Source organism: Mastomys coucha, unplaced genomic scaffold, assembly GCF_008632895.1.
Source record: "Mastomys coucha isolate ucsf_1 unplaced genomic scaffold, UCSF_Mcou_1 pScaffold3, whole genome shotgun sequence".
Classification (NCBI taxonomy): Eukaryota; Metazoa; Chordata; class Mammalia; order Rodentia; family Muridae; genus Mastomys; species Mastomys coucha.
In genome coordinates, this window is record NW_022196909.1 from 5,938,329 (window position 1) to 5,947,853 (window position 9,525).

The 9,525-nt window shown below is 42.2% G+C and overlaps 1 protein-coding gene across 1 annotated transcript in view; it reads right to left on the reverse strand.

Annotated features, from left to right (window-relative positions):
- LOC116075404 (sodium-dependent glucose transporter 1A-like) overlaps positions 1-2,515 on the reverse strand; it is a 12,524-nt gene extending 10,009 nt beyond the window's left edge. Inside the window, exon 1 of the mRNA XM_031348522.1 lies at positions 2,454-2,515. Coding sequence (XP_031204382.1) covers positions 2,454-2,515 — 62 coding nt within the window. The remainder of the gene's footprint in view (positions 1-2,453) is intronic.
- Between the last annotated feature and the right edge of the window lie 7,010 nt (positions 2,516-9,525).

A 9,525-nucleotide genomic window follows, 5' to 3' on the forward strand; every position in this document is an offset into this window, starting at 1 on the left:
AGAAATCCGCCTGCCTCTGCCTCCCAAGTGCTGGGATTAAAGGCATGCGCCACCACCGCCCGGCCTCAACTAACAGGATTTTTAAAATCAGAGACATGAGCTCTGTTTGATGGCCCTATTACATGAGTCAGCCTGAGGCATCACTTGAAATCAGTTCATGCCTGTACAATAATTGCAAAAAAAAAAAAGTGAGGATTTGCCTCAAGTGTATCCATTCACACATGGCATATATAAAACATGAGAATCAGACATGCAAGAAAGAGTTTGAGATATAGTTTCTAAATTGAAAGAAGACATGTAAATAATTACTGACTGCATGATTGAGCCTTCTAGGAAAAGCAATATGAAGAAAGGGCTATGCGGACATGTAGGAAAGAGGAACTGCTTCTATTTGGGAGGCTTGAAGAAGACTCCACTGGAAAGATATGCCATTGGGATCTTGGATGAACAATGGAATTGTCGGTAGGAAAGCAAGCATTTCAAATGGAAAGTGTTAGGGCAGTGTATGGAAGACATCAGAGGGCGTGAGGTTATCTTAAAGTGGACAGTGCTAAGTATTGGGAGAACATGCACAGTCTACAGTTCCAACCTTTACAGGTCTTGCAGGCTAGTAGAAGACACTGTAATCAAACAGCTACACCAAAACCATAGTGTAAAGCTGTGCTACGCACAGCTACAAATGGAGGAACACAGGGAACTGTGACTTCAGAAACCCGCTTTGGCTTGGGGTGTTTAGGAAGGTCTCTTTAAGGAAAGTGTGGATGCCGTGTATCAAACACAGTGCAAGGTGATTGGGAGACGTAACTTAGGACTTGAGCAGTTCTCTCCTGATGACACACTGAGATCTAGTATGACGACAGAATGCCTTCCAGAAATGTGTATCAGTCCTCATGATAATTCCTTTCTCACCTCAAATTGAGGTCCTCCCATCCTCAGGAAATCTTTTCCACTCCTGCGACACCATGTTGTCACCTCCATCTACCTGGTGTTCTCTGGACAGACTCCAAGACCACACCTTGATACTCCCCTGCGTCTGTCTCTGCAGTATGTCTCAAGTTCTGCCAATATTACCTCATTAGAAATACTCTACAGGTGTTTTTTTAAAAACAGGCCTTTCCCTGTGAAAAGGCTGGATTGAAACAAATTTGGTTAACAGATATAACTGATTCCTCTCGCTCCTCCTTCCCCCAACCTTTTGCAGTAAGATCCTATTCTGCAGCTCTGTCTAACCTCAATTTCTCACCTTCTGCTTCACTTCGCCAAGACTGGGATTATAAGTACGTGCCAGTAGACCTGCCTATAAGAGTCTGCTTGGGAACTCTAGGATCCATCAACATCCAATTCCGTAAGGAGATAATAGATGTTTAAGCTGTGCATGGTGGAAAACACTTGTAACCATGGTAGTGAGGAAGCTGAAGCCACAGAATCACTTGGTCAAGGCCAGCTGAGGCAACAAAACAAGCAAACAAGAAACCCCAAAGACTGGGTGGTCAGACGAGCTGAGCAGAAGCAGTTGGTTTTATATGCAGTGCCTGAATCTGAATAAGTACGGCCTTTGTAGACTTGTGTATGAATGCTTGACCATGGGGAGAGGTACGATTGGGAAGTGTGGCCTGGATGGAGGAAGTGTGCCACTGTGCTGGCGGTGGGCTTTGAGGTCTCCTATACTCACACCCCAGTTCCTGGGTAACAACTCCAAGGCTTACATTTAAAAATGCCTAGGCTGTAACTGCTGGTTCCCCAACTAACTCTTACCTAGGCTTAACTATATGGCTGATTTCTTCTCAGTTTCATAATCTGATTTCCTTGGAGTCTGGGTGGACAAACTCCTGCCTCTCACTATGTCCCAGAGTTGTTCTCTCTCTGCTGGATGTCCCACCTTCTCATACTGCCTCACTCAGCTCATTGGCCATCATATTTTTATCGATAGGTGATACTTCCACACAGTGCACAAGAGATTATCCATATATCTCCCCTTTTAGTCCAAAAAAAGGCTCTTTCTCTGACATTAATAAACTATATACAATAAGAATAATTACAAAAATCATCAAGTAAAAATTACATTCACAATGTCTAGTGTATTTGTATTTGGCATCTATCCTATCTTGGTGAGTCCAAAGTTCTGTACCTGAATCCCTTTCTATCATAACTTGCATTACCAACTTAAAAATATCTTTTTAGACTTTAAAACATTTTCTTAAATCCTAAATAACTTAAGCCTAACTGTGAGACTATAACTGTCTAGTCGTCAACCCCATCAGAGCCCTAAGGATAAGTATTACCTGAGTAAATAGGAAGTGCAGATCAACCCGCTTCCAAAACTGTAGAAATGACAGAGGTTGCTGGATACCTGGAGAGTTTCTGAGTCACTGGAGTATCATCGTTGGCCCTCTGGCCCAGAATATCTGACAGACTTTTTTGTGAGGTAGGACTTTATTGAAGGACTCTCCTACCTTGTCCTTGTAAGCGCAACAGTAGACTTCTCTGTGTCCCGGTTGTCCAGTTTGAACAGCATGCTGTTAGCAATTGAAGTGGGGCAGTTTCAGCTTGCCATGTAGAAGCAAACTCCATACAGAGATTCACATGAAAGGTCTTCAGTGCTCATCTTCTGTGAAGTAGACATGTCTCACTACCAAAAAAGGCTTTTATTAATAAAACATTTTTTAAATGTCATAATCTGTAGATCTCCGACATTTCTGAAGAACATCCATCTATCTATACTATATCTGATTAGGCAAACATTCCTCGTTTCTAACTATTCACTATATGTTTAACCTAGGAAACATATTTCTGTAATTATCCTCAATAGTAGCTTTCAAGGGCTAAATCTTTACATTGCAATATTAAATGAATTTCATAGGTACAATACTTACACGAGTTAAAACAGATATACAGTATGTTGCAGCAAAAATAATCTTACATTTGTGTCAATATACAAAGTCTATAAAAATATTTGACTTGTTGATGTTCTTTGGTCTAAAAGTAGATTCGATAACCTACCCTTTTATCCTATTATTCCTATATCCCCCCTTTTTCTTTTTCATCCCTTCCCCCTAATACTGTATAGGAGAGAGAGAAGGATAGAGGAAAGAGAGAAAAAGAAATCCTTGAATCTAACCTCTTATATTTTGTGTTCTCTTTGACCAAGACCATTAACAACTTGGGACCAACCTGCCTTAAATGACGACATTCATCACCCATTGAATGACCGAAAACCAACCATCCCATTTTGGGTTCTCTTAAAGTTGCTTCCTGCTTACTGGGTGTGACCTGCCCTTGTAGGGGCCCTAAGAAAATTGGGATATTGGCCAGCCTTAAGAAAGCCAGTTATAACATTTGTTGTCCAGTCTCTGTGTGATATAAATGTTCAGGGCTGGAAGAGTGTGATGTTGAATGGTTTAGTTAGCCATATAGAAGGTTTTCTGGATACAGACTTTTGGGGAAATGCAATTGGGGCAGCCTGAGAGGCTGAATCACCTGTTTTGTCTTCTTTGGTGTCTGGTCCTTTTATTTTGCAAACACATAAGCTTCCAAAGGGCATATACATTTTACATTTACATATGTATGGCATGTGCAGTGTGCTCAGATTTGTTAAAGATGATTCTCTGCTCTACATTCAAGCGGAAAAAAGGCGTAAACTTCACATTCATTTGGACCGTACAGGCAAACTGTAATATAATTTTTATCCATGCCCTTTGAGAAGATGGCATGATAAGTCCTGCGGACTCTGAACCCAAAAAGATTTAGTTATTGCCTATGTTTAGTTGAAGTCCTGGCTGGACATGTTTTCATCATCAGTCTCAGAGCTGTTCCTGTGTAGAGGGACCAGTAGTCATGTCGCCTGTCTTGTCTTTCTTGGTTTCTTCCTTCATGGGGGCAGCCTAGGTCTTCAGGAGCTCTCTCCCCCAGTCAAATCTAATCTTTATTAATTTTGATGGAAGCCATGTCGCTTGTAATTTTTAAAAACATGCTGCCACCCTTCCAGGAGCTCGGCCCTGGCTCTGACCTCTCCTGGTTCTCTTTGTTCCATCCCGCTTAGCCCAGGATAGAATGCAACCATCCTCTAACCTGGGAATTGAGAGCTGCTGTCCACTCTGCACCATTTTCCTATTGTTCTTCCCGGCTAGCTTTGTCAAGCCACCAGCTACCGCCCTGCCTTTGCCCACAGATGAGAAACACTTCAGACAGCTTTACTATTTTAGAACTGGCCAGATGACACAATTGGTGGACACAGAAATCTCTGCCCCAACCTAATCAGCTGGCCTGTATCAGCCATCTGCGGGCTGCAGAGGCTGCCAATTCTGGTTGACCCAAGACCTTACATGGTTGTGTGTCCTTCTGGTTCCAAGGCCTGGCCCAAAGAGCTCCCTTCTCTCTTCTTCCATCTGCTCTTCCTCTCCTAGGGCCCAGAATCCCACTTTTCCCCTCGCCTAGCAATTGACCTCTGCCTTCTTTATTGACCAAATAAAGAAACAATTAGGGAAACTGCTCCTCCCCGTACAATCCACAGCTTTTCTTCTCCTGTTGAAACACAGACAAAACCTCTTCCCCGATCCAACACATTTTCTGCCTTCCATTTTGAAATTAAGACATCCTTATAATACATAGGCTGGTTTATTTCTGAAGTTTTTTTTTCACAATCCAATGTCTCTCAGTAGCTGTTGGTTTTTGTTCATTAGTATTTAAAAATTTAAAGTTAATAAAGCACTATGTGATCTATCTCTGGGGGTCTTTGTTACCCTTTCTGTTTGCTAAGCATCTCTTTTAAAATACAATTAGATCTCTCGACAACTACTTGACCAGTAGGATAGTAAGATATGTCAGTAACATGTTTTATGCCATGATGTCTAAAATATTGTTGTATTCTAATGGATACACATGTCAAAGTTTCTCGGCGAGCAGAACGGAGTCATGTGGCTCCAGTGTGCGGGAATCTTAAACAAAGAAACACAGGGGCAAGCTTAGCTCACAGGCTCTGAGTTCCCCTGATGTGAAAAGAGACAAGATGGCTGCTCTGAGGCAGAGAGACAAACAGTAAAAGCCACCTGCTTTTAGGAGAGAATAGGGTGGAAGTCTAAGTGACCTGCTTCCAATCCCATCATAGGAGAGAAATCTAAGTTTAGTTTAATTGTTTTTAAAGATAGAAGAGAATACAGATTTTTGCCTGAGCCATGTGGGGAATTCTTCCTGCGGTTTGGAACTAGTGCAGGGAGTTTGGGCACTGGGAGCTTCTGTTGAGTAAGGACAGGCTGAGTTGGGCATAGGCAAAGAGGAAGGGCTGCTGCCTCCAACAGAAGATACAGGGAGATTGTATGAAAATAAATAAATAAATAAATAAATAAATAAATAAATGAATGAATGAATAAATAAATAAATCCCTTAGGAAAGTCTTGAAGAAGTCTCACAGGAGAACTCATTTCCTTCAAGCGTGGGCTCCATAGGTGTTGCTGTCCAGTAGCAACGTTAAGGAGTGGGTTAAGGATATGGAGTTAGAAAGATATAGGAAGAAATAAAAGAGATAGGAGGAGAATATAGGAGTGGCCAAAATTATACCTGTCCACATGGAAGGGTAAAAATTAGACGGGAGACATAACTGCTCAGCCATCTTGATTTTTTTTTAATGCCCTCCTTTGTTCCCCCAACAGGTATATTACCTGGGGCAAAAACCACTCCCCCAAATACATCAGCATGTCAGTCCAATCAGCAACTTCCTTGCTTCTCTGTGGAGGTGGAGCTTTTGAATGTAACTGGAACCAGGTTGGAGGCGTGGCTAATAGCAGGAGATGGGCAGAGAGGTGTGGCTATCAGAGGCAGGCCTCAAACCAGGAGGGTTACACATAGGAATCTTGGGCTACATTTCCTGGCATGACAGAGAAGCCTGAGAATAGGTTTATACAGTAAGCAAAAGGCTTTTAAGGATAGCAGAGATACTGTATGAGAACAGAAATGCTTTGGGAAGTCTTGAAGTCTTGCAGGATAACTCAATTTCTTCAAATGTGGGCTCCATGGGAATTCTGGGTTAAATATCCTGACATGACAGATTAAAGAAAGCCTAAGAATAGGCTCATACAATATTTGTTTAGCATACTTCATTTTTTTAATTGTTTTAATTATTGAAATGGGTGTGATTTTGAGTTTTGTGGTTACATTATTCCTCTGGGAGAGAAGTCAAGCTAGAAGCTTTTCTGGTTACTGGCTCAAGGACATTCTACTTTGGGAGAAAAGCTCTACTTTTGTGTTTACAGTAAAGGAGAAAAAGGTCTGAGCCCCTTCCAGAGTTCCAGGGATCAGGTATGGCAAAGGGAGACCCCTGAAGACCTAGAAAAATTCAAGAGAATCAAACAGGACAGATAAAGATTGAAAGCGAAAACCATCGTGTGTCATTATGTTTTCTTTCTAATATCTCCTTCCTTTAGAGATTTAATTTTCTTATTTTCAAATGAAATATTTCTTTCTATGATTTTTATACCCAGTTTCTTTTCTCTTTTAAGGTTTTCAAACTTAATACCTTAGCAGCTCATAAGCTGGGGACTCTTCAGTCATACCACAGCTCTGGGGAAAAGTTCCTTCTGCCCTCCCTGCATCTGCAGGCTTCTCAGGCTAGCATGCATCAATGGCAGCTGGCTTGGCCACCTTGGCTTAGTCTAGCTGGCTTTTCCAGTGTGGATCTGAATCGGGCCGCAGCTTTCTCACTGACTGCCTAGGTCTTTCTAGTGCCGCTTTTGGACCTTTCTCTGGAACTTCAGTGTTTGAGAGAAGCCTTAGCTACTGTGGAGGCTCTGGTAGAGTGGGCTTTTCTACTCAGTAGGTGTTTTTTTTTTTAAAAAAGAGCCTTCCCCATTAGTGCTCTGAGAAGACAAAAAAGGCCAAGCTTTGCCCAGAGCCCCAAGTATGAAGCAAAGTAAAGAAGATCCTGTCCAGGGCAGAGTGCACAAATGTAAACCCAGGTCACTCAAAGTAGTAGGGATGGTTAGCAGCCAAGGCCTTGGGGACTATACTTTATTATAACTGCTTAGATGAGACATCTAATCTCCTTCAACTTTCCCATTTTAAAAATACCTTTCCCAAAGACTCACAAATGTGGGGAGTTGGAAGATGGGTATACGCTTGAGTCATGCATGAGTTGGAACTGTCTCATCAGTCTTAAGTGCAGAACGGGGCAATGGTACGGACAACAGGCTTTCAGGTGCTGGGCCCTGGAGATGACGAACAAGGAGCAAGCTCCAGTTTCCACCTGCCATTCAGAAAGTGTCCTTTGTCCTCTGAAACAGAGGAGTCTCTATAACCGTCTCCATTAGGAAGTTTATCAACAATATCCATTCTAAGTCATGTAGCAAGTAACAGTTTCATTGGCAAACTGGTAAGTTTAGAAGTTGTAAAGTTCTTAAGAGAAGCTGGAGAAAAAAAGGATTTTGCATGTCGTTTTTATAGCAATGGTGTGACGTGAAATACTACTCATTGTAGGAACCCAGTATAGGTATGAAACACTCAAAATGTAAAACTGAAGATGTTCTTGACCAACTTCTGAAGGAGAGATGTCAAGCTTATTTTTTTTTTAATGAAGGAAACAACTAATGACCTAAGAGTCTAAGCTTAATACAAGTATTTGTCATGAATTTATAATTATAGATGTATTATAAAATTATAAATAATTATAAATTTATAATTATAAATTATATATCGTGTCACAAAAGTCTACTCAAGCTGTTATACAAAGCCGTACAAAGCCATATGAACAGCGAATGCAATCATATGTAGCTGTAATAAATTCACAAGATCACTCTTACCTTTTAAGAGAGTTAGATCTCAAACCCAAGGCTGGTCTGACGAAGTACCTTGGCCCCCTCCCAGCTCTCCCAGCATCCCCCAGTACCTGTGGCCCCTCCCAGCGCTTCTCACCCTGCCCCTTATCCTAAACCTCTCCCTCCCAGCGGCTGGGCATCTGCTTTCCTTCCCCAGTCCAATCCCTTTGTAACAGTCTTTTGGGCTTGGGCCACCTTTATTAGTCAGCAGCTCCTCTCTTGCTCTCCCTCCCGCTCCCTCCTCTGGAGGTCTGGCTTAGTCTGCCAGCCTGGACTCTTCCCTCTGCCTGCCTTCTCCCTTAAATCTATAGAAGCAGTGATGTCTTCCTCCTTTTATTTCATTTTTTTTATTCAAAGAGGAAATAAAACCACAGTTGATTAGGTGGAAATAAAATCACAATTCATGTTGACTCCCACCTGTGCCTTCCCTGGTGCTGGACCTGATCCCTCACAGCACACATTCCAGTTGCTGTTCTGTGTCCCTGCCCCAGACATTCAGACTCTTCCAGCTTCACAGGTAAGATCTTAAACCCTGCCCAGAAAGCCAGCATACTGGGACCCCTGCAACCCAGGGAAGCAGATCCCCGCCTAGCAGGAGACCTGAGCACCTTCCAGCTCCGGCTCCCTCCAGTGCCATCCCAGAACAAAGACCTGATCCCACACAGTAACACACGAGTGGCAGCTCCACCTTCCCAGCTTGACTCCCCAGGATCACAGGAAGGACAGGCTCTAGTCAGAGACAGGGAGGCCAGATAACACCAGAGATAACCAGATGGCAAGAGGCAAGCATAAGAACATAAGCAACAGAAAGCAATTTGATTTGGCAACATTAGAACTCAGTTCTTCTGCCACAGCAAGTCCTGGATACCCAAACATATCCTTAAAACAAGATTCAGATCTAAACTCTCATTTCAAGAAGATGATAGAGGACTTTAAGAAGGACATACATAACTCCCTTAAATGCAGAAGAACACAAGTAAACAAGTAGAAGCCCTTAAAGAGGAAACGCATAAATCCCTTAAAGAAATACAGGACAATTCAATCAAATAGGTGAAGGAATTGAACAAAACCATCCAGGATCTAAAAATGGAAGTTGAATCATTAAAGAAAACTCAAAAGGAGACAGCCATAGAGATGGGAAACAGGAGTCACAGATGCAAGCATCACCAACAGAATACAAGAGATAGAAGAGAGAATCTCAACGACAGAAGATACAAGACATAGACACAACAGGAAAGTTGTGTCAAGGAAAATACAAACAGCAAACACTCCTATCTCAAAACATTCAAGACATCTGGCACACTACCTGTGAATAATAGGTACAGAAGAGTAAAGATTCCCTGTGATCTCCCCCAGCCTCCATCCACCTGAACCAGACCTTGTCCTTGCCACAAGCAGCCAGCTCACCTAGGGCGGGGTTTCCTGAGATAAAGAGAGCTCCTTTATCCTGCTGTTTCTCTGCCTTTTCTGAAGTTGCTGCTAGGAGCCACCACCTGCTGAGTTGCTGAGTGCTCCTGCCTGGCAGGTTTCCACTACAACTAGGTGCTAATGACTCGATGAGTTTCTGACATTGAGAGAGATGGCTTGGTCTCTGTTATAATACATTTTTGAAAAGAAAAAAAAAGTTATATAAAGTGCACTTAACAAACATATCTGCTCCTTTGAGGCCTCTTGGAAAATTATAACAATGTATAATATGAATGCATATAAATAATAATGTAGT